The sequence below is a fragment of the Camelus ferus genome, chromosome 19 (assembly GCF_009834535.1).
Source record: "Camelus ferus isolate YT-003-E chromosome 19, BCGSAC_Cfer_1.0, whole genome shotgun sequence".
NCBI lineage: Eukaryota > Metazoa > Chordata > Mammalia > Artiodactyla > Camelidae > Camelus > Camelus ferus.
In genome coordinates, this window is record NC_045714.1 from 18,083,538 (window position 1) to 18,108,141 (window position 24,604).

At 46.9% G+C, this 24,604-nt stretch overlaps 1 protein-coding gene across 2 annotated transcripts in view; it reads left to right on the top strand.

Moving 5' to 3' along the window:
• RALGAPA2 (Ral GTPase activating protein catalytic subunit alpha 2) overlaps window positions 1-24,604 on the top strand; it is a 265,476-nt gene that overhangs the window by 42,329 nt on the left and 198,543 nt on the right. For both annotated transcript variants that reach the window (XM_032461744.1, XM_032461746.1), the window contains exons 4-8: window positions 8,497-8,554; window positions 15,870-15,913; window positions 18,122-18,299; window positions 19,083-19,198; window positions 22,709-22,847. In XM_032461744.1, coding sequence (XP_032317635.1) covers window positions 8,497-8,554; window positions 15,870-15,913; window positions 18,122-18,299; window positions 19,083-19,198; window positions 22,709-22,847 — 535 coding nt within the window. The remainder of the gene's footprint in view (window positions 1-8,496; window positions 8,555-15,869; window positions 15,914-18,121; window positions 18,300-19,082; window positions 19,199-22,708; window positions 22,848-24,604) is intronic.

Here is a 24,604-nt window from a genome sequence, read left to right on the forward strand (position 1 = left end):
CTGTGTTCGCATCTCCCTGCGATGCGCTCTGATTTTACATGGCTGCTTTTATTTACCTCGGTCTTAAAAAGGAAGATTCCGCGACCTCTTAAAAGAACGTGAACCAGAATTTCTAAAAGGGCCTGTTCTTGCAGCAAGTGAGTTTCAGGAGGAGGAATGCACTCCTCTTCGGACGGTCTCCTTGGCCGCGCGTTCTCGGCGTGCTCTGCTCTCACGCCTCACGCCCCCGGTCTGTGCTTTGAGCAGGGGAGCCTCGGTTTTGCTTGCAGGTGGGATCCTTTGCCCTTTCTGGGTTTTCATGGCTCAGTGAGGTTTTCCAACAATTTATATTGGCCCATTTCTAAAACACGGGAGGGGGCACTAGATCGCCCCCTCTCTTTTTTTCCTTACATCTCATGTTTCCTTTAGATGGCTTTGCCTTGTATTTTAAGTCTTTTGAAATATTTTTTCTTTTTATTCATTAACCAAGAGAAGTACCGCCCTTTGAGTGATGATCTAGCCCAGCATTAAACTTTGCTGTGACGTCTGGAAGCGCAGCTCTGTTCTCGGTTTTCCTTCTCGGGTGCGTGCTCACCAGGGTCTGTGATACCGGAGTGTGAGTGGTCCTTCCCTAACCATGGGCATTTCCTCGTGTCTGTCTGTGCACAAGCACTCAAATCAGAATTTCCTGTCTTCCTTTTTTTCACTTTTCATTCATTCATTTGTGCATGCAGTGCTTATTAAGAAATTAGAAGTTAAATTAAGAAATTGTAAGAAATTGTATCAGTGCTTATTAAGAAGCACTGTGTGCCTGCCACTGTTGAGGGTATTGGGGACGCAAGATGGCTAACAGAGGGTCCCTTCTCTCAAGTCCAGCATCTCCTGGTGGAGTGGGCCTGGTGCCTGTCTAGCTGAGCGGCGTGCTGCCCGGGGATGCAGTGAGAGGTGTGGCTGAAGTGGGTCCTTCTCAAGAGGCGATGTCTGAGCTTGGTCTTCGGGACTGAAGAGCATGTAGGAAGGCCTTCCCTCCTCAGTGCTTCCCCTGCTCAGCAGCAGCGTGGCCAGTGACTAGAGAGACACTGTCCTGTGCTGGGAGTGTACGTGGTGTAAGAAAAGCGTTACTTTTTTCAGCAAGAAATGTAGTCATCTTACTTTTAAGATTAGGTAGTTCCTTATTTTAGCTCTATTTTTCTTCAGTTGTTAAGTCCCAAATAAATGTTGACACTCAAAATTCAATGAAAATGTTTTGTCCACGTTAGATAGCTGAGTCATTCTTAGTAAGAGAGGAGCAGCCAGGCCCAGGCCGGCGGGGAGCTCATTGCCCTCTCCAGAGGCCTGTCCCGGAGTGTCCAGGCCGCCGGGCTCCTGCTCACAGGGGTCCAGGCATTCACAGAATGTCTCCCTTTAAGCCCACCTGCCCCGTTCTCGTCATACGTTTTCTGAACATTTGTTACTCAGAAGGCCGAGTACCTGAGACCTCTGTTCTTCCAGACTGCACTTTCTGCCTTCTCCCTGGCCAGCGTTTTCTCTGCCTCACACCCTCGTGTCAGGAGGCTGGTTGCCCCCCGGAGAGTGGCCCCACGACCTCTACTCGAGGATGACAGGTGTAGCTGATCACCGTTTGAGTACATTACCTTGCCTCAGTTAGCATGGAGTATTTTCTTCCTCCTCCACTCTCCGTGGACTTGAAATCACGTGTGAATCAACTGGGATCTGTTGCCATCATCTGGTAATAATAATTTGACCAAAATAATGTTTCCCACCCAAATCAAAGGAAGATCAGCAGTTTGAAAGTGCAGTGTTGCGTCTTGTATAAACTCCAGCCTACGTTTCACATTATTCCTGGTCATGCCGTCAGTTCTGAAGAGAAAGGAACTGTGGATAATGAGTTAGAAGGCTGACAGCCCCCCTGATGCTGCTGATCAGCAGTAACACCTCATTTCGATTTCGAGTGTGCTCTACCGGATTACCAGTTAGGCGCAGCTGAGCGCGGAGTATTAACACCGGCCCTGTGTTTCTCAGAAGAGTGATATTTATCCACACTGTGTGGCTCTCCTGAATTTTTTTACATTTTGCTCTCCAGCGAAATTACAAACAAGATGTCAACAGCTTATGCGGCGTTTGCAGGAGCGGGGCTTAGACACACCTGCACTGGGATGCCGTGCTGTGTCTGCCTCCGCGGAGGCAGGCTGCATCTGGGGCTTCCTGGGGGATGGGCTTAGCGTTCACACACAGATGTTTGTGTGCAGCTTTGTTTTCATTGACCTCAGAGACCAGTGCATAGGAAGTGGTTCTTGCCGTATCTGAGCACAGACAGCATCTGTGTGGGTGATGTTTCAGCTTTGAGTTGTCACGCAGATTATATCCGTTTGGGAATATTCTTAGTGGCTTAAATATCAGACCTGGTGTCTTCTGTCCCAGCCACAGCGAGTTTATTTTTGAGTGTCTTTAAAGTCCATCTATTTTGTAAATCTGAAAACCTTCATCCAGAAGTGGTGATGATGGTAGCCTGATGTAGCACAAGTTGGAGACTTCTTGTGGCCGACAGACAGCATCCAAGCATCCGGATGCACCACATTCTTGCTGTATCCTTTGTCTTTCTTTATAGTAAAAAGCCGTTTCTCCGTGTTGTACACCAAGCAAAGAATCCTAAGTCAAGAACACCCGCCTGTGTTTCGGAAAGTTGAAAAGCATGGTTTGGTGACATTTTCTTCCTTGGATGCGTCTCGTCCAAGGTAAGATCTGTCCTGAAGCTGTAACTTTCTCAGAGCCTGCTGTACGGAATTTTTAGATTAAGTGGCAGGTGAGGTCAGAAGATGATCCCAGGATGTAGGTGGAACACCAGGTCCCCCTGGAGGTGGAGGCATGAGAGGAGAGGACTCGGAGTCCCTGCTGTGCCGATCCTGGGGAGAGTGTCCCGCATGGAAGGAGGCAGAAAATGTGCCGAGGACCCCGTGGCGCCCGGCTTCCATCACTGTGGGGCTGCCGCCAGCTGATGAGAACAAAGCAGCAGAGACCGTGTCCCCGCGGCAGCACTTCCATGTCTTGATCTGATGACAGTGTTCTCGTTAATAATGTGAAGATGACTGTGGCCGCCAGAGAAGTCCTGCCCTCACCCCCTCCAGGCCCAGCTGCAGGGAGTGGGCTCAACGGGCAGCCCCCAGCTGTCAAGGCCATCTTCAGCTTCCCAGCCCCGGTCATGCCCCTCCCAGCACGTCCCCAGCCAGTGACTGAGCAAGGCGGTGGCACAGGGCCTGGCCGTCTCAGGCTCGCGGGCCCCCCCTGATGGGCCGTCCGTGCTCTGGAGCTCCTGCACGGCTCGCCAGCTCTGTGCGGTGGTCTGGGGCTCCCCGGCCGACCCTGCCGCCTTGTTTCTCTTTTACAGACGCTGCTCCCCAGTAAACCGTCGGCCCTCTCAACTGCACGCAGGGCCTGTTTCCCAGAGAACCCAGCCTGCAACGATTATCAGTCATTATCAAACGTGCTGAACTAGCCTCTGTAGTGAATGTTTCAGGAAAGCGAAAGTATGAGTTAAAGAATCACAAAGCTTTACAGCACTATTTATAACAGCCAAGGTACAGAAGCAACCAGCGTCCATCAACAGATGAGTGGATAAAGGAGATCTGATGTAAATACACACATTTACTGCAGCATGGATGACCTGGAGGGCACTGCGCTGAGTGAATGAGTCAGAGAAAGACAGACCCTGCATGGTGTCACTCATATGTGGGATAGAAATACAACAAACTGGCGGAAAAAAAAAAAAAAAAAAAAAAAAAGCAGACTCGCAGCTATAGGGAACAAACTCGTTGTTACCAGTGGGGAGAGGGAGTCAGGGGAAAGGGTTATTATGGGATTATGTGAAATCATGTGTGCGAAACTTTTGAAAATTGGAAAGTTCTATAGAATTTAAAGGACCGTTTGTTTAAAATAAATAAATAAATAAGTAAATAAATAAATTTTGATTGGGACAGAAAAAGAATCATAAAACTTAGACCTGAGCAGAAGCTTTCTCTCTTGAGTCTGGAGACCCCCACCCATCCGAGCTGTGCTTTTTCAGGGCTCAGAGTTGCTCGTTTGGTTCGGCAGTGACCTGACTGCTGAGACCCTCGTCCACATCCTCAGCTCCAGGCTCTGGTCCCCTTGGACCAGCCTCCTTGCCTGTGACATTTTCCTGCAGCCTCTGGGTGGCGCTCTGGTTCTCACTGCCTCCTGCGCCTTCTGCACCTCGCGGGGCTGTTCTGGTTGACCTGCTGGTTGGACAGTGCTTGCGCTGGTTCCTGTCACTATATTCTGTGGAGAGCTGACTTTTGTCTTTCACTTCTTCTGATTTCCTTTTAACATAATGGAACTTGACAAAACACAACCTAGTTTTCACATTTAGACCCTCCTGTGTGTTATCCACCTCCAGTTCGTGTTGGTGTGTGTTGCAAAGGGAAGACTTTTTTTTTTTTAACATTTTTTTATTGATTTATAATCATTTTACAGTGTTGTGTCAAATTCCAGTGTACAGCACAATTTTTCAGTTATACATGAACATGTATATATTCATTGTCACATTTTTTTCTCTGTGGGCTACCATAAGATCTTGTATATATTTCCCTGTGCTATACAGTATAATCTTGTTTATCTGTTCTACAATTTTGAAATCCCCGTCTTTCTCTTCCCATCCCCCGCCCCCTTGGCAACCACAAGTTTATATTCTATGTCTGTGAGTCTGTTTCTGTTTTGTATTTATGTTTTGTTTGTTATTTTAGATTCCACATATGAGCGATCTCATATGGTATTTTTCTTTCTCTTTCTGGCTTACTTCACTTAGAATGACATTCTCCAGGAGCATCCATGTTCCTGCAAATGGTGTTATGTTGTCAGTTTTTATGGCTGAGTAGTATTCCATTGTATAAATATACCACATCTTCTTTATCCAGTCACCTGTTGATGGACATTTAGGCTGTTTCCATGTCTTGGCTATTGTAAATAGTGCTGCTATGAACATTGGGGTGCAGGTGTCATCCTGAAGTAGGGTTCCTTCTGGGTATATGCCCAGGAGTGGGATTCCTGAGTGATATGGTAAGTCTATTTCTAGTCTTTTGAGGAATCTCCATACTGTTTTCCACAGTGGCTGCACCAACCTGCATTCCCACCAGCAGTGTAGGAGGGTTCCCTTTTCTCCACAGTCTCTCCAGCATCTGTCATTTGTGGACTTTTATTAAATGATGGCCATTCTGACTGGTGTGGTGTGATACCTCATTGTAGTTTTGATTTGCATTTCTCTGCTAGTGATACTGAGCATTTTTTCATGTGCCTATTGATCTTTTGTATGGGGAAGACCTATTTTGATCCCCCCTCACCCCACGGAGAGCCCTTGCCTTTGTGCAGTTTACACTCGGGCGGACCCACCCCATCTGGCATTTGGTGTTTGGCTGACAGGCTGTGGGTTCTCCAGCAGGAGGCACCATGGGGCCCACTTGATTTAATACTGAAGGTGCTTTGTTGTTGGCATCAACTTCCCCACGTCTCCCAGCATCTTTTTTCTAACTGGTTGTGCATATCAGTTGGCTGTGAGTATTTCTCATCTTTAAATCAAGCAAATGTGTAGACACCTGGTGCATCCGGAGGCTCCCCTTTGACTCGTGCACACTTGCTTCTGGTTTCTGCCCCGTTCCCCATCCTCACCTTCTGAGCAGGACCTCAGCGCACCGGTGGCGGCGCAGGGGTTTCATCTCGCTTCGTTTTCAGCTCTCTCACCCAGGATCTCGTAGACACGCCTTTGGCTGCTGCCCGTGCTCTATTACCACCCAGACCCTGCCCCTGCCCTCTAGACCCATATGTCCGGTTGCCCAGAAGAGCATCTCCGCTAAGATAGTCCTCTGACACCTCAAATTCCAGGATTTCCAGAACCAAACAACATGCTTGAATTCTAGGATTCCTTCTGGATTCAACATCTTGGATAAAATTCTTGCCACCTATGAAGCCCTTTTTAGCAGGGCCAGGGGTGTCATTCTTGAGTCCCCTGTGTACCCAACTTGTGTCCATCTTGACAGCTTTATCTCCCGGATGTCCCTGCTACAGCTTCTCCTCTTTGTCCTGCTCACCTTGGTCCAGGCCACTTCATTCCTTGTCGGAAATACTACCATCGCCTCTTCTTCGAGACACCTTGCCTGTCTTCTCAACTGTCTTAAGTTCACCTCCAGCCGGATCCTGCTCTGGTGAGAACATCCGCCCGCCCTCGCTGCCTCTCCGAGCACGTCTCCTACCTGCTCACCACCTGCCCGCTGAGCTGACGGCCTGCTGCTGTTCCTTTAAGTCACCAAGTCTTCCTCTTAGCCTTCTCACATGATCCTCCTCTGTTCCAGGTCTCCTCTCGGCTAATTAGTTGGTTCTGTAAGTCTCAGTGCAAGTGTCCTCTTTTCCAGGAAGCAGTTCGCAAAGTCCCTGCTGAAGTGAGGCACTTTCCCCGTCGCCTGCGTAGCGCATCCTACAGACTGCAGTCAGGCTTCTTTTTTTCCCTGAATGATACTTTCCTTGCTGTCTCTCTTGCCCACGAATCATGCAGCCCTCGGAAGTAAAGACTAAGTATTTCATTCATAGTTATTTTATTTCTGCATTTCAAATGCCAACCTTGGCACGTAGTGTGTAGATATTTTTCACTAAACGGGATTTGGCCTGTGTGTGTGTGTGTAGGGGTGTTTGAGTACATGTCAGTATTATCACGTAGTAAAACGAGATTTAAGATACCTTTTAGAATTACGGGCTTAAAAGACAACAAGCCCACATATTCTCGGGGAAGTCGAAAATGGAAATATGTTGGAGAGAATTTACTTCAGTGGTCTTCAGTATGTGATCAACTATGTACTGCCTTTAATCTGTGTAATTAGAGACAATCTGGGGTGGTTGGTTTAGGTTTTCCTCTCTGTAGACATGTAGTGTGAATGGCTTGCAAAAAAGTATATAACTAAATACATTTGTATTTTATGTTTATCAGATTTTGAAAAATTAGTTCTTTCAAATTATACAGCATTTTTTTGTTTGTTTGAGTTTTTCTTCACCAGGTTCAGGGTTTAAAAATGCCCACGTGTTTTAATGTATTTTAATGTAAATGTCGTTGCTAATTCGGTGACATTTAAGGAAGGACAAGGTATATGTTATGTCAGTGTGAACATAGGACCGTAGCAGAGATCAGGATTACCTGTGAAAGTCACAGTTCCACAGGGAGGAAGCAGTCCAAGTTCTTTCACTGAGTATTAATTGAGCATCTACCGTTCCAGGCATGCTCCAGGCACTGGGGGTACTTCGGGGTGTTCTGGTGTCTGCGGGGCTTCTACTCAGCCAGGGATGAGGACCGTGCAGACGCTGGGAGAGGTGATGGAGAAGCGGACAGTGGTGCGGAGCCAGGCTCCTGCAGACAGAGCGCTCAGCGGGACCCGTGTAGGGAGGTGACATCCTGCCTTTGCAGCCACCGTGTTGTGGCTCTTCCAGTACAGGTTCCTAGACGCTCCTTTCCTGTTAAGCGGGAACAAGTGAAAGACATGCACGTCTACGGTGCTGAGCCCGTTAGAAAGTTAAGACCAAACCGAACCCCGAGCTGGCCCGAGTGGTGGAGGCAGTGTTTCCATAGCTACCTGGAGAGATGCTTACTCAGGAGATCTGAATATAAGTTCCTTACCTTAATCTTTCAGAATGTTAGACTAGGAGGCTAGAGAAACCTAGAATGAAGATTTTCACAGTAAAACAGTAACACACTATCAATACCAAGAAATGTATCTTGGATATTCTGTGTTTTGAAAAAAGGTGGTTGCAGAAAAAAATACAAGGATCTTACAGCCCAAGAGTGACTTGCCAACACTTGCTCTGGAGTGAAAAAAAGGTCTCTTTCATTGCTTTGGGTCTTTGGGGGAAAAGTTGCTTTCATGAGCCAAATACTCTTGTATATTGGAAATTTGTTCTTTATTGTATCTACCTTGTGGAGTGGGGAAAGGTTCATAACTACAATCCTAAAACTTATTTTTAGCTATTAATTTCAAGTAATTCTTGCCACCAGTCTCACTTCCTTATTCTACTGCATAAGCTCTCATTCTCTTTGTTGTTCATCTTTCTTCCCGGTTCTGTTTCTGTCCAGTGGTGTTGATGGAAGTAGAAAGTGGAGGGTGAAAAAGGAGAAACCTAGAGAAACTCTTCTTGTAATATTTAAGCAGTGGCTGTGATTTAATTAAGATACAATGATCACTAGTTCTTTTTTTCCTTTTCTTTCTTGCTTCCTTTTAGGGAGAATTAAAGTTGGAACAGTAATCTCTTTAAAATATTCAGGAAAGGAAGCTTGCTTGGGGCAAGTCAAAGAGACTGTCCCCTACGGGTCCAGGATAAAGGGCTATATTTATGTTATTACAAACAAGTTTTTTTTTCTTTTCTGCATAGAGGTATATAGCATGTACCATGAGCTATCATGAAAGTGTGTAATGCCATTTGTTGTTTAGTTTCTCTTTATATCTTATTAATTTTTGTTTGTTTGTTTTGTAGAAAATACTGCAGTTTCTACCCGAACGAATTTTCTTTCGATGGCATTACCAGAGTATAGGTAAGAACAATTACAAAAATTTTTAAGTAATATAGATTTCTTCCCATTGTATATGCAGTAATGTTTAATATAATCAACACCATCAAGATTGGTTACAACAAGGAATATTAACAAGGATATGCTGATTAAAAACTGAGACAAGTCCAGCCTGGACTTTGGAGGAAATTACATTGTCTGTGTCTTGCTCTAAAATTGGTTCATAGACCTGCAGCCTTGCCTGCAAGCTTGTTAGAAATGCAGATTCTTGGTCCCAGCCAGACCTGCCAAGCTGCAGTCTGCTTTTCTAATAGAGTCCCAGAGAGGGGAGGGTGTAGCTCAGTGGTAGAGTGTGTGCTTGGCATGCAAGAGGGCCTGGGTTCTTGGCATGCATGAGGTTCTGGGTTCATCCCTAGTGCCTCCATTAAAAAATAAAATAAAATAAGTAAATAAAATAAATGAATATATTTATTCTTGTGGTATATAGAAACAGTGGAATATTACTCAGCCATAAAAAAGAATGAAATAATGCCATATACAGCAACATGGATGGACCTAGAGATGATCACATTAAGTGAAGTAAGTCAGGCAGCAAAATACAAATATCATATGATATCATATATATGTGGAATCTAAAAAAATGATACAAATTCTATCCACAAACCAAAAACAGACTCACGGACATAGAAAACAAACTATAGTTACCAGAGGGGAAAGGGCAAAGAGGGATACATTAGGGGTTGGCGGTTAACAGACACACATTACTATACATAAAATAGATAAACAACAAGGATCTACTGTATAGCACAGGGACAATCTTTAATTTCTTATAATGACATATAATGGAAAAGAATCTGAAAAGAAAGAAAATATATGTATGTATATGTATAACTGAATTGCTTTGCTATACCCATGAAACTGACAGTGTAAATCAACTTCACTTCAATAAAATTTTTTTAAATAAAAATAAATAAATGAATAAACCTAATTATCCTCCCCCCAAAAAAAGGATTAAAAAAAAAAGAGAGAGAGAGTCCCAGAGAATGCCTGTGCACATAAAGTTTGAGAAACATTGATCTGGAGTATTTTTCTTAAATTGCTTTATGCTTATATCTTATTCTTCAGGTCTTTGTCATTGACTCGGAATTATTTTGCTTGAATGTTTTAGGATGTGGCAGCGAGAGGGAACTTGCAATAGAGCAAGTTCCCATCACTGCCCTTCTGTCCAGTTCTTGACATCCAACAGCGTTTCATCTCCATTCTATATTCACAGTACAGCTGGCGTAATTTGTGGTATTGATTGTGAATTCTGCCTTCTCGTTAAAGGGCTTGGTTTAGTCCTTCTGCCTTAGAAGACTCTGACATTTCCTCCAATTTTTCTACCTTACCGGATGATCATATTTGAGGAGAGCATGACCTTATTACAGAAGCTTCCCTATTTGATCATTCGTTCGTTCAAATGTTTATTGAGGGAGAGACATTCATGTACAAAGTTCAGGGACAAAAGCAGAATATCTCGCCATGCTGTATTATGTAAGTTGATTGCCTAATGGGGATTAGATGAGAAAAAATAATTACAGTGTGATTGCTGCTATAAAAGGCATACAAAGTAGCAAATGAGAAAAGTTGAATAATTTTACTCAGAGAAATTGAGGAAGGCTTTGAAAGGTGATTCCAATCTGAGCCTTCAAAGGTGAGTGTGGAGAGGGCTTTCTAGGTAGGAGATTAATCAATATGTAAAAGGCATGGAAACTGAGAGAACATGGCACCATCAGTGGATATACCGAAATTCCAGATCCTGAACTTAATTTAGGATGATTTATGTGAAAACTCCGACCCTTATATAAATGGAGTTATATGTTACAAGTGTCGAAATGTAAAGAAAGTAAAGTAAATATACTTAATAAATCTGTTTAACTGAATGGGTAAATCGTTATTTTAGGATGTCTTGGTCTTTGAGTCCTTCAAACACACAAAAGAAGTTTTTCTTAAAATGTTAGCGTTGTTGACAGCATTTCTGCTTAACTGATGCTTTGACCCTCTGTATTTAAACTGAAAATAAAAAGTCAGATGTTAGGTATGATTCAGAGGAACATCCTGGGAGTTTGCGATGCTCCCAGGTGTGGCAGCAATGCAGGACAATGCAGAGTGACCGCACGCGGTGTTTGTCTGTGTCAGTTAGAATCCCTCACTTTTGTTTATGTTGTCTGGAGGAAAGCCGTCCTCAGTTTCTTCAGATGGTACTTCAAAAAGTCTGAAGACTCGTAGGCCCCGCTTAATGTGAATAAACTTATTAGAGCTACGTGTGGAAGTTAATTTACCACTTTGTGTTGTGGGAACTTTACAGATCTAGTGGGCAGTGCGTAGTATTACCTAAACTCTGTCCAGGTCCTTGGGGATGGGATAAAATTGCTGGTACAAGTAGCTTTTGCACCCAGTTTAAGAGTAACTTTCTGAGAACAGTGACTTTGAGCTCAGGACTGCAGAGCACTGGGTCTTCTGAGCCACAGAGAGGGCGGGTGTTGGTTTTCTGTTGATCTGCTGTGTAGACGAAGTCAGCTCTGTAACTCGGTCAGGATGAGTCCTGTGTCATGGCACTCACGTAGGAGCCTTTACATACAAAATCATTCTTATTATTGACTTGTGTGTACTTCATGCCTGAATCACAGAGGCTCTTTTCAGATAGACAGAGTTTTGCACGATTTATCAAAGTGGGTAGAAAGTGGTGTTTAGACAGGTCCACGTCTCTTTTATCGTGATCTTCAGGCTCGATGTGCATTGGAGTCAGAGCTTTTCAGATTTTAGAGTGGTAGTGAGGCGCGTTGGTGTATAACGAACATGAGCACAGCATTAACGTCTGTACATACCCCCAGGGGTCTGGGCAGTACCTGGAACCTGGAGTGTTGTCCTTCCTGTAGCCTAAGATGTAAGCAGGCGTCCTCAGTGGGAGAACTTGGCCCACAAAAGCCTTAGTCAGTTAGTCCGGTGTTGCCACCACATGAGTTCAGCTCAGGTCAGGTCCTGTCCGCTAAAGAATTACACAGAAGAGGTTCCGTATTCATAGCTTTTTGGATTTTGAGTTTGCAGTAGGGGATTGTGGACTTGTAAGTCTACACATTTTTTTTTTAACATCCCTCACTGTACCTCTTGCATTCTTTCCAGTGTGTTTGGATCTGTTAAAACTGTTACTCTCTGTCACTCAAGGTCTTGACCAAGTTAGTTATAGAAAGGAAGAAACCATGGGGAAGCACCAGGTTTCGAAGGGAAGGAACGTGCCTTCGGTATCTCCTTAGCACTGGCATCTTGACTTCTGCAAAGTCTCCGAGGCGAGGGCAGGAGGCTTTTCACAGCACTGGGCAGTCTGGGCACCTCAGCTTCCTTACTCCAGGCTATCTGCACCCTGGATGTCTAGTAGTCCTCACCTAATAGGGAGAACGCTGCTGGGTAAACTTCTTAATTCAGTGCTAATTGGGGCTGTCTGGGGCCAAGGAACCCTGAAATACTAGGTTAGCACCTTCAAGTTTGGTTTTCACACCACTGATGCAGGCTACTTCCTGTCCCACAGTGCAAATGCTTATTACTGAGCAGAGGAACCTAAAATAAGAGCCACTCCTATATTCTGTGAGTCTTAGAAGCTCTCAGACCCACCCGTTAGCCACATTTTATCCTGAGAAGGAAGGAAATAATTCGAAGTATTAACTGCCACAATGTTTGAAGTCTGTTTCTTATCCTGTCACCTGGTTTTGTCTGTTTAGAGAGAGACATTCTATTTCTCTTAAGACTGTTTTTAGAGGGAAAAAATAGTCTATAAGGTTTTTCAGGCTGGGTCCTTGCTGTGCATCATTGAAGGAGGAAACATATTTGAACTCTGAGTTTTGCAATGTGAAATGAACACTGGATCATTATTCCAAGCATCTCGAGATACTGCTTTAAGGATGTTTGGAGGGTAAGGAGATTAGGGAAGTGGCTGACCCAGCACTTGCCAACTCTGTGATGTGTGTGTTGACCTGCTCCTCAACTGTTTGCAAATTTCCATTCCTTATTACAAATGGAAAAATTGTTTTTTGAATTTTTCCTGAAGTCACTTTTAGGCCAGTAAATCATGGTGGATAAACGTGGCTGCTTGAAGCCTTATCTGTGAGCAGTACCGAGAACTGACAGGAAGTGAGAAGATGACAAAGAGTGGCACATCGGCAAACCGGGGATATTTGGTGCAAGGGCAGGTGGTAGCACCTCTTAATATGCCCATGAGTCATCAGTACAGGATTTAAGTTATACATGGGTCCACTTTAAGAAGGTTTCCTCTGTGATGCCCTGTCTCCCAGGTCCTCTCCCCGGTACCCTCACCACCTCCCAGTTCCTCCCCCCGGTACCCTCACCACCTCCTGGGTCCTCTCCCCTGCACCCTCGCTACCTCCTGGGTCCTCCCTCAGATGGCCTCACCACCTCCCGGGTCCTCTCCCTTGTGCCCTCGCCACCTCCCAGTTCCTCCCCCTGGTACCCTCGCCACCTCCCAGGTCCTCCCTCCGATGCCCTTGCCACCTCCCAGGCCCTCTCCCCTGCACCCTTGCCACCTCCCAGGTCCTCCCTGCGATGCCTTTGCCACCTCCCAGGTCCTCCCTGCGATGCCTTTGCCACCTCCCAGGTCCTCCCTCCAATGCCCTCGCCGCTTCCCAGGTCTTCCCTCCGTTGCCCTTGCCGCCTCCCAGGTCCTCCCTCCGATGCCCTCACCACCTCCCGGGTCCTCTCCCCTGCACCCTCGCCACCTCCCAGGTCCTCTCTCTGGTGCCCTCACCACCTCCCGGGTCCTCCTCCAATGCCCTCACCACCTCATGGATCCTCCCCCCCACGCCCTTGCCACCTTCCGGGTCCTCTCCCCGGCGCCCCCGCCATCCCTGCTCTTTCTTCCCCTCCTTCCCACTTTGTGCTCTGCCCTCGTGGAGCCCTCTTCTTGGGTTAAGCAACAGCCCTACAGCCTCGGCCTCTGGCTTTTACCTCCTTGGCTACTGAAACCTGGGTTTTCACTGATTCTCCTCTGTCTCCTTCAGGATGGAGGTGAGATCATGGTCTTTCTCTCCTTCAAGGCCAATTCCGGACCTCATCCACCACCCGCTGTGCAGAAACCTCTCTCCTTTGACTTTGCTGCCTGGTCCCTCCTGGTAGCTGCCGTGTCCTCTGATCTTCTGCTCATGTCCCTGTGTAGGGAAGAGTGGATAAAGGCAACTGTGCATAGGCTACAAGTTAAAAATGAAAATGTTGGGCCTATTTCAAGCAGGGGAAGGCCTGAGCATCTCTGACGGTCATGCACAATGAGCAGGAGAAGGCATTTCCGAGACTGCATTGCAGGGTGATGGATTTGGCCAATGTCTGGGAGGAGTGCTGTCTGTGTAGACTTTATCCCGAGTCTCTGGGAGGTGAGGCGTCTGTTGGCCCTGCCCTGCATCATGACGCACTCCTAGACATAAGGGAGCAAATGTTGCACTGGGGCAGAATGGACTTTGTCTAAGAACAGATGGACGCGGAGGCAAGGGACAAGGCCCTCGGTGGAGGAAAGTGTGAGCTAAGTAGTCCCATGACCGCTGTGACCCGGGCACTTGAACCTTAGCTGTGAGAGAGCCCTGGCTAGTCCATGCTGACTCTAGACCAAAAATCGCTGGACATGGTGACGGCAAAAATGGAGAGAGGACGGCACTTTAACGTCCTTAGTTAATCACAGGCCGTTAGTCATTGAGTGCCGTAACCCAGTCGTGACAGTGGTGAGTTTCCCCTGGGTCAGGGGGAGGTGTCATAGAGAAGCACTGCCGTTGTAAAAGGTCCCTCAGAAAGCTGGCGGTCTCATTCCAGCTAATGCATTCCTGAAGTGCCTACGTTTCACTGACACACGTGTGCCTGTCCTCGTGGACCTGCCGCGGCTAATGGGGCACTGGCCCCAGTTCCTGGTGCATCTCTTTGAAGTACTTTGATGGAGTACATGTGACTTGATATCCAACTTTAAAATATTGCACAGAACTTTTCATCAGGAAATCTAAATACTTTTCTCCCCTAAAAATTGGGAAAAAAGTTTCTCTCATTTAATATATATTTCAATATATATTAAAATATATATTCCAAAATATATATATTCCAATACATTTTTATTTTGAAAGGTTACTTCCTTTTTGAGGTTAAGATCTCATTTAGATATGCAATGGAATACTGCTCAGCCATGAAAAAGAATAAAATAATGCCATTTGAGCAACATGGATGGACTTCGAGATTATCATAGTAAGTGAAGTAAGTCAGCAGAGAAAGAAAAATACCACATGGTATCACTCATGTGGAATCTAAAAAAATGAGGCAAATGAACTTATTTACAAAACAGAAACAGACTCACAGACATAGAAAACAAACTTGTGGTTACCAGGGAGGAAAGGGGGGTAGAGGGATAAATTGATAGATCAATTGATAGATTTGCAGATACTAACTACTGTATGTAAAATAGATAAACAGCAAGTTTATACTGTAGAGCACAGGGAACTATATTCAATATCTTGTAGTAGCTTATAATGAAAAAGACTATGAAAACAATATATATATGTTCACATGTGACTGCAACATGTTACTGTACACCAGAAACTGACACAACATTGTAAACTGACTATACATCAATAAAAAATATACATGTACCCATCAAAAAGATCTCATTTAGATGCTGCATATGGTGTTTCAGTGTGGTTGCCACGCCATGCCCGTGCAAAGGTGTGAACACACCTGCAGAGTAACGGGTAACGGCCTCGTGAGAGAGGCCTTCTCATCACAGCAGCTGAGCACCACGGCTGCAGCTGGCCGTGTAGCTCCGCGTACATCTCGCTTCCCCTCCTCGGCAGTGACCAGAGTCCTCCGCTGGGTGATTTATTGGTGGACCGAACCCATAAATGTGGTTGTCCTTGCAGGGAGAGAAACATGCTGTCCTGAATACTTGTAAAATGTTCCTATAAAAATGTTTTGTGAGCAGTCATTTTATACTATTTTTTCCTTTAGAGATTTTAAAAAATTACTCATTTTACGCTGACAGAGACATTTGCATGTGTGCCACTGAGGGCATTTGGGTTACCTTAAATGTCAGTCATTTTGACTCTTTTAAAAGAATTTTGAAGAGGTTCATCCTTAAAATAGTTTTTTAAAAACATCTCTCCTGTGATATTGCTTTGCTTCTGAAGGTCAGCCTTCTTCTTTTTATTTTTGAAAAATGGTATCTTTTGTCATAAATAAATTTTCTTCCTAAAACCAGTATTTAAAAAATAGATCTTAAATATGCATTCATATGCTCCATTTCTAATTCATTGTTTTAAACTTTCAGGCTCAACTTTAAAGAAGCTTCTACACACTGGAAATTCTATTAAGGTATTTATTTTAGATGAAAGTGTGGCATTTTTCATTACTTTTAAACTTATTTATGCCATAAAGTGACAGAATTAGACCATTTTGAAAAAAAATCTTTAAAAGCCATTTAGTTAGTTTTTATTTTTAGTTGAGAAATTATATGCGAAGTATTGTTAGAGTTTTTGTTCTTCAGTCATGATTTATTGTAGTAGACACCTGAAGTATTATTAGGAGAAAGCGGCTTGGGATTTGGAGTTTGGAGTTCTGAGTTCTCATTTTGATTCTGCGGGGTGCGGCCAGGGAACCACAGCCAAGCTGCTAACTGCCCCAGTTTTATCGTGAGAAAAGAGAAGGGGTTGAACCGGTTCCTTCCTAAGCTTCAGAGTTAACGTGCCTGATTCTGTTCATCCCAGTGATCTTGATGTTAAGATTATAGTTGTCTCTGAATTATTTTTGCTATTTTTGAGCTTTGGTTGGGTTGGGGCGGGGGAGAGCAGCAGAGCCTTACTCTTAAAGATTTATTTGCAGCAGATCTTGTAATTTAGGTTGAAATTAGCTTATTTTAATGTATCTTTTATAATGACAAGAGACCACTGGGCTCTGAGATATAATAGCCCTAAAATGTAAGTGACAAGAGAAGCCAGCCTGGGATGTGTGTATCGTGGGAGATAATTCACTTGTAGCTATTTAATTGGTGTGTGTGCTTTCAATAAGCTAATCCATTTTTGGTTTTAGACGAGTTTAAACAATCCTAGCCACTCAGCCTTGATAGGTTCACTATCTCTTACCTGCTGAAAAAAAAGAGGTGAGCTGTCCCTGGCTTCGCGATAGTTTCTGTATTGTGTCCCTCCTGTTTAATGAATGGTCCTCTAGCTAAAACTTACCAGGTTGTTAGCTTCCACTAATTATTAGCTTTATTTATATTTAATTATCTTAAATGCAGTTAACAAAAAATTGGAGACTTGTGATAGAATGTTGTGAAAACTTCTGTCTTGTTAAATTTACTCTAATTTGGTTAGATATTCATGGAGCTCTGCCTTTTTGTGTCTGGCGCTGAATAGCATTGCGTCCTCAGCAATGTCACCACCCACCTCACCTGCTGGGGAGAGGAGGACAGGTGCAGCGGGCACCCAGGGCAGTGCCGGGCCCACGGGCATGTCTGGGAGGGCACCGCGGGTCCACGGGCGGCGGGGCAGCACTGTCATCACACGGGTGTCTGTCTTGGTGGGTTTGACTTCAGTGAGGAGTCAACCAGGCTGTTTCTCCCTCCCTCCCAGTCTCTCCTCCTCTTACCTTTCCTGCAGAGCCTCGGATTTGGCTTGGACCCTGGCTCTGGACGAATCAGAGATCAGGTGGCCCCTTGGTCGCCGGCATCCAGAGCTCAGGATGCCCTTCAGCTGCGTCTGACATTCCTCTCATCTCTTTTGCTTATTGGACTTCTTTTATTGACCTCTTCTTTTTAGCCGTTTAGGAATCTAAAAACGGAGGTACCTCTGTTTAGAAATTCCAGGGATGGGATGACATTGAAAGTAAGCGCCGAGGAGGGAAAGGGCACCTCTGCCCACATTGGGGTTTTCTTTCCGGGATGCTGACGACTGGGAGCCGGGTGCAGGTGCGGGAGAGGGCCATAGGGACTGGCAGGGAAGCCAGGCTGCCCTGTCCCACGGAGCCAGGTCTTCAGGGTCCTGCTCAGCGCCAGGTGTTCTGATTTTCAGGACCGTCGTACATATATGCACAATGTCATGAGACGACAAAAAGCATTTCCAAAGCGCAGGGTAGATTTCAGGGAAGATGATCTTTGCGTTGTTTTCAAGGGTTGATGATATGGGCCATCACCCGAAGGGGTGAAATACAGCTCACGGGAGATATTCTCACAGCTCTTACTGTGAGCCGGCCAGTTCAAACTCACTGACTCTCACTCCGGTGCTTTGTGGTGAACTCTGCCATCGCCCCGAGTTTACAGTGAAGTCACGCGGTCCTCCCTCTACGGCGCACGGCTCAGCTAGGAACCCGTGTTGGTGCCCGGGCTCTTGGGCCCCAGGGCCCCGGCTCTCACTTTCGTGCTGGATTCGGACGTCCTTGCTTCCTGGTCGCTAAGGGAGGAACTTGGTGCAGGACTTGAGTAACGCCTCTAACTGCACTTCTCCCCTCAGAACCAGTGCCACGTTGCGCCGCACTTCCACAAAGACGTGCGCGTGTCTAATTTCGTGGCCTTTCATTTTGTTTTAGATAAGATGTGAAGGGATCAGGCTGTTTCTTCTGTGGCTCCAAGCACTTCAGACGAACTGTGCGGAGGAGCAGGTGCTGATTTTTGCCTGCCTGGTGCCTGGGTTCCCAGCCGTCGTGTCGTCCCGCGGGCCGTGTACACTGGAGACCCTGATCAACCCCAGCCCCAGTGCAGCTGACGGTGAGTGACGCCCGCCGACCCTCCAGGTGCAGAGTCCCCTTGAAGTTACGTTGAGGGATCCCCTGGTCTGTCCTCGTCCTGAACAGAAACCGTGACTTCATTGGTGGGCCCTGAAGAGGGCTTACCCCTGTTGGCGCTCACAGGGGATCCCTGCACACATTAGGATTGCCAGGGTTGGGGTCTGTTCTGTGTGACATGTGCCAGGAGAGGTTTACGGAGGGGTGGGGACAGGGCGGCAGGGAGGGGACGAGCGTTGGCAAGAGCAGAGACCCAGGGTCCGTCTGGGGCGTTCCTGTTGCTGTTAATGAGACGGGGTCTGCACCCCGAGCGCTGCTTGTCCTCGGCGCTGCGGGCTTCTCCGTGGGCGCTCAGCTCTCACCCGGCGCTCTTTGGCCAGCTGTGTGTTTTCATGCGGCCTCCGTGGGAGGACAGCAGTGGCCTCACGGGACTATTAATGGCAGTCATTTGTGCCCTGTGAGTTTTCAAGGAACTTGCCCATCAGGGTCATTGGTTCATTACTGCAGCTCACCTTGTTGCCCAATGCCAGCTGTTTGATCTTGGGCGGGCCAGAGCGGAGGGTGGAAGGGAGAAGGGTGGTCCAGTGAGCGGGTACTTCGCAGGCACCCGTCCCACGTGTCCCAGCCGCGCACTCCGCGGGCACCGGCTCGGCCTGCAGGGCGAGCAGGGCATGGATACGTGTGTTTTGATGGAGGCCGTTTTTTAAAGCCCTCTTTAAAACTCAGCTTCGCTGAAAGAACTTTCATTATCTCTCTCTCTCTGCAGCGAAGGTGCGTCCAGAAGAAATCGCCCCACTCCTGCCAGCCGTACCAGGGGGGGAGGTTGCTGAGGACCAAACATGCTTTTTCCTTCAAATACTGTTGAAATACATGGCTATCCAGGTATGAGCAAAGTCAGAGATGATTCAGTGGCCGTGTTCTCAACAGGAGAGAAAACACGTTGCCTCTCTTCTTCCTGTTCGTCCATCTTTTATGTTTCTACTTTTTCTTTGAGGTGATTTGATGTGATATTTCACTAAACAGAGAACATGTGCCAGGTCACTTCAGCAAAGACCAGGCGTACATACTGTGTGTGTGTGTGCATGTGTGTGTGTGCGTGTGTGTGTGTAAACTATCCAGGTCTCCATCTCTCTGTCTCCTTTGCTGTCCCTTATTTCATATTATTCACACAGAGCACCGCCCTTACAACACGTCTGCTCACCAAGTGTGTGGGAATTCTCTCCCGCCAGTAATTCCCCGTGGCCCCAGCTGAGTGTCTTGCAATGTAACTCAGTTCTGACGCATCCTTCCTGGAGGGAGCCTCAGGTGTCACGGGACAAGACTCGGTCCTGTCTGGCTGCTCCCACCCCATTCAGAGGCCAGTCGCAGGGAGTATGTCCCCAGGTTCCCCACAACTACTGTCCAACGTGGCTACAAATCAGAGGGTCCCTGTTCCCTCGTCAGGTTCAGTTAGTTTTCTAGAGCAGCTCACAGAGCTCAGGGAGGCCCTGTTTGTAAAGGGTGTGATAAAGGACAGGGCGAATAGCTGATGGAGATACATGGGGCGAGGTCCAGGAGGGCCCGAGCACAGGGTCTCCCGTCCCTGTGGCCCAGGTGTGGACCCTCCTGGTCTGGGGCTGTGTTCAGCCTGGAAGCTCCCTGAGACCCTGGCTGCTGGGATTTTTTAGGGCGCATCCTTGCGGGGGCAGGATCAGAAGTTAACCCCGCTTCCTGCCCCTCTCCTGCTCTGGTGCCTTGGGGTGGGGCGGGCAGAAGCTGCAGGCTCCAGGCTTCCAGTCGGGCTCCGTCTTTCTGGTGACCGGTCCCCATCTGGGCATCCTTCAGGGTGCCTGGTGCTCTTATCACGTAGAACATGCAAGGGTCTGTAGAAGTGGATGCTCGGACATAGAAAACAAACTGTGGTCCCCAGAGGTTTCCAGGAAAGGGGTAGGGGAGGGATAAATTAGGAGTTTGGGATTAACAGATATATACTACTGTGTATAAAATAGGTAAACAACAGGGACCTACTGTAGAGCACAGGGAGCTATGTTCAGTTTTTTTATTTTAATTTTAATTTCTTGTAATAAGCTATAATGGAAAAGAATCTGAAAAATACACATATGTATGTATACGTATAACTGAATAGCTTTGCTGTACACCTGAAACTAATGTTGTAAATCAACTACACTTCAATAAAAAATTACATCAAAAAGAAAAAAAAGAACTTACAAGAGTTTTAGGAGCTCTGTGCCAGGAATAAGGGGCAGAGACCAGTATGGATCTTTTCTGTTATCTCAGAGTGTTTACCTGCTTTGGGCTGTTTGCTGCCCCACTGCCCAGTTCTCTCTGCTAGTGAGACCGGGTGGGGGAGCAGCCGGCCCAGAGGCAGAGGGATGGTCTGGAATCCACAGAGCAGGGGGAGAGGAAGGAAGCCCACAGGATTACCTCCTCCTGCCTTCAGCCTGGGCCTGCTTTACGTCACCTGCTTCTTTCTCTTATATTTACCCGCTGAAAAGAGAACTGAAGTTGTTAGCTTACAGTTTCAGTAGGGGACTTTTGTCTCTTGGTCTCTGTTTCTGAACATTGATATGATTCAGAGAAAAGCTACTGATCCTTTCCTCCCAGCGAACACTCCATTCGTCCCCGAGCTCCTCCAGCGTCGTTCAGGCTGCGTCCTCCCCTGCACAGCCCAGGCCGTGGACGTAACAATCTCCGCCAAGTCGTTCAGGCCGCGTCCTCCCCTGCATAGCCCGGGCCGTGGATGTAACAATCTCCGCCAAGCCCACTTCCCCGCCTGACGTGCCTTGGACATGACTGTCACCTGCCTCTGCCCTGTCACTGCTGGGTCGGGGGCCCAGGATGCCGAGGGATCTGGAGTCAGGTCCAGAGCAGGACCCTCCGGTGTCTGCCGTCCTTGATCCTTCAGGCGATGTGGCAGGGACCCCTCCTTCATCAGGGCCTCTCCTACTGGGGTCCCTCCCCCAGCTTCTCTCCCCCTTTCTTTACTCCTTTCCAGTTTTCTGGAGGACTCTGCGCTTCTCTCTGCCAACCTTAGAGGTCAGTCCTTGGCTGCCCTCTCTCCCACCTTGTCCTGGGGGTGGTCCTGTGCACTGTCCTGTCCCCGATTCCTTTAGCACCCAAAGCACAGGCCCCTGAATCCTGAGAGCCCGCCCTAGATCCCCGCTGTCTCCCGTGAGCTCCCTGTGCTAGCCGCGCTAGCCCTTCCTGTGTGCATCTCAGCCCCGTCTGCTCAGAAGTGGTCGGGCATCCCCTGCGCCCTGGGACCTTGGGTGTGTCGGGGGGCTGGGGTTTCCACCGTAGACATGTCACTGGTGAGCTGTGTGACCTCGGATGTCACGTGACCCCAGGACCCCGCTAGAGGGAGGATGCCATTGACAGAGGGTGGAGGCGAAGCCCCCAGACTGTGTGCGGGGCTGTGTGTGCCTGTGTACCCACTCCCTCCATCTGCTGGGGCTTGGCCTCAGAGCAGAGTGTACCCCGTGGCTCAGCCGGGGCACATCTGACAGACGGCAGCTGCTGAGCCCCCTGCCCCCGCGTTGGCCGAAGCCCCTCACTCCCCACCTCACGTGCCGCACAGATACTACCCTGTTCCGGCTGGGCTGAGTCCTGAAGGCGGTTGGGAAGCTCTGCTTTAGAGCGCTGTGCGGTCCACCCCGTGCAGCAGGCCTTCCCCAGGGGCTCGTGTGTCCCTCTGTCGGGGAGGGACAGCGCCTCTGCTACCAGGCTGTCCTCCAGGCTTGTATGGGCCGCTCCCTGCTCTGGAGCTCACCCCGTGCGAACATGGTGCCGGGGATTTGAGGGGAAAATAGTGTCTAGAGACAGTGGAAGCTTTAAACTTAATATGCAGCGGGACTGGCCGGCCTGCTTTGCTGTGGCCTGTGGGCTGCTTTTAACGCCCTTCCCAAGATTCTGCAGCTTTGCATTTTGGTGATGATTTTGCATGTAGGTAACATGGGATGAAATCCTTGCAAGAGATGCTTTCTTTAATTCCTGTTTATTATAAGGGGCCTCTTTTGAGTTAAAATAAAGAAGTACCTAATTACATCTCACTAAACATTGTAAAGGCAAAGAACATGAAGTGATTACCAAGGATGTGTAGAAATAAAAGTGGGCGTGGTACGTAGCAGAGCAAGTCTGAAAGGATGTGACATCATTGTGTGACTTTTTTCCCTTGCTCGTCCAGTAAAAATGCTGTTTTAAATGTAGTTACTGTTTTGTTCTGAAGTATTCATTCTTATCATCTTCCGAGTTTAAAATATTACAAGATCGTCCACGTGATTTACCGGGCTGTTGCTTGGGGTGGGGACTTCCACGGCGCAGCAGCGCTTCGGTTGAGTGGCCATCAGTCTGCAGTGTGAATGGACGTGTGCCCTTTCCCCGTGTCGTCCGCAGGCCGCCAGCCTGGAGTGGAAGAACAAGGAGAATCAGGAAACTGGGTTTAAATTTCTCTTCACGTTGTTTCGAAAGTATTATCTTCCCCATTTGTTTCCGTCGTTTACGAGGCTGACGAACGTCTACAAGCCTGTGCTCGGTGAGTGCTGACCGGTCCCCGGGAGGCCGTCCCGCCCCCGCCAGGTGACCTTCTATTATTTTTAAGTAAAATAATCCTTGTTTCTCATATTTAGTGGTAACTTTATTGTAAGAGGTTTAAAGTTTCTCAGTAAATGATTTTAGCTATTTGTTCAGACTAAGATTTACCACAGCTCACAGCAGTAGCAGGGAACCTGTGGCTCTTGCACTCAGAAATAATTTGGTATGTATCATGATACTTTTGGTGTGATTACACTTAATGAATTTTTTAATGTAAAAACAAGCCGAATTCCTTACAGTATCCTCTTAGAGGGAGTGGGGTGTGGTGACCCCAGACCTTACTCAGTGGTGAGGTTGGCCAGCCCAGGCCGCATGGCTGCACACAGTTTGCTTTTTTAAAAATATTGGATCTTTCATTCAGCAGGTAGTGCTGCCAGCTGCCGGCAGAGGGACAGAGATTCGGGTGATTGGGGAATCTCGGGGCAGGAAGCCCCAAGGGATAGGAGATGCAAGGGGATTTCTCACTGAGCTTCTAGAGTTTTCCTTCTGTAAGGAGTGGGGACTCACAGGACAGAAGCATCTCCGGTGGTGATGGGGGCAGCCAATCTTCCTCTCTGTTATTTTAAAAAGGGTGAAATTTGTTCAGATGAATAATCAAGAGCAGTTCTGGCGGGGGAAGGGTCACAGCAGACGCGGCTCCACCCGGGGAACGTGGACAGCGGGGTCAGGTGTCTGTGGGTGTTTCCGTGTGTCCACACCCTCGGGAAAGGGGAGGGCAGCTGCAGCTTGGTTCATTTAGAAAGTTCTCGACGTCCTGACCATTCACGGTGCTGGGATATGTATTCTGTTAGCTATATTTATTTGGGCATTTTTTTCAAAAACTGTTTCTGATCTTCTCAGTAGTCCATATATGCATTGTAGAAAATATGATGTATTGTGAATATCCATGGAATAAAAGTGTTTTGCTGAGAACTTTTCTGCCTCATGCAGGTGCCTTCAGGTGTACAAAGATTGGTGAGAGTCGAGCTCACAGCAAGTAACATCTCAGATTCCATACCATGTAATTTTTGTATTGACCATGGGATTTAAAGAATGAGAAAAGGACTTATTTTTATTTCTTTAAAAATGGTGGTATCTGATATCTCAAAGATGAAACATGACTTTATGAATTCTTTTAGACATAAAGTAGACTATACTAATTCCCTTTCTTTCTTTCTTTCTTTCTTTAATGGCAGTACTGGGGATTGAACCCGGGACCTTGTGCGTGTTAAGCATATGCTCTACCACTGAGCTATACCCTCCCCCCAATTTCTGTTTCTTTGGATTCATTTAGAGGGAAAAGTTTATAAAACTAAAGATCATTGGATTTGATTAGCATGGTGTTGGATGTTAAAATACCTACTATGATTTTTAGAAGTCTGTATATGCTTTTACTTTTGTTCCAGTCGTAAGATTAAATTAGTTATAACTTATGCGAAAAGGTTTTCACTGTTATAATCTCATATAATTTCTCAAATGTGTTGAAAAGAGTTACTACCTTTGTTTTTCCACAGCCGTGCGCTGTAGTTGTGTGTAAACGACAGCAGCCACCACTCTGTGTTGGTCAGGTTGCAGGGCGGAATCGGAAACAGGCCTACCAGAGGTGCTGTTTTAATCATTTCTGGTTCTTTAATCTCAGCTGTTATTTAAACCACCAAACAGGTGTCCATCTAATTAGAAACGGAAGCGTTTGTGGGGCTGACATAACACTGAGATTCA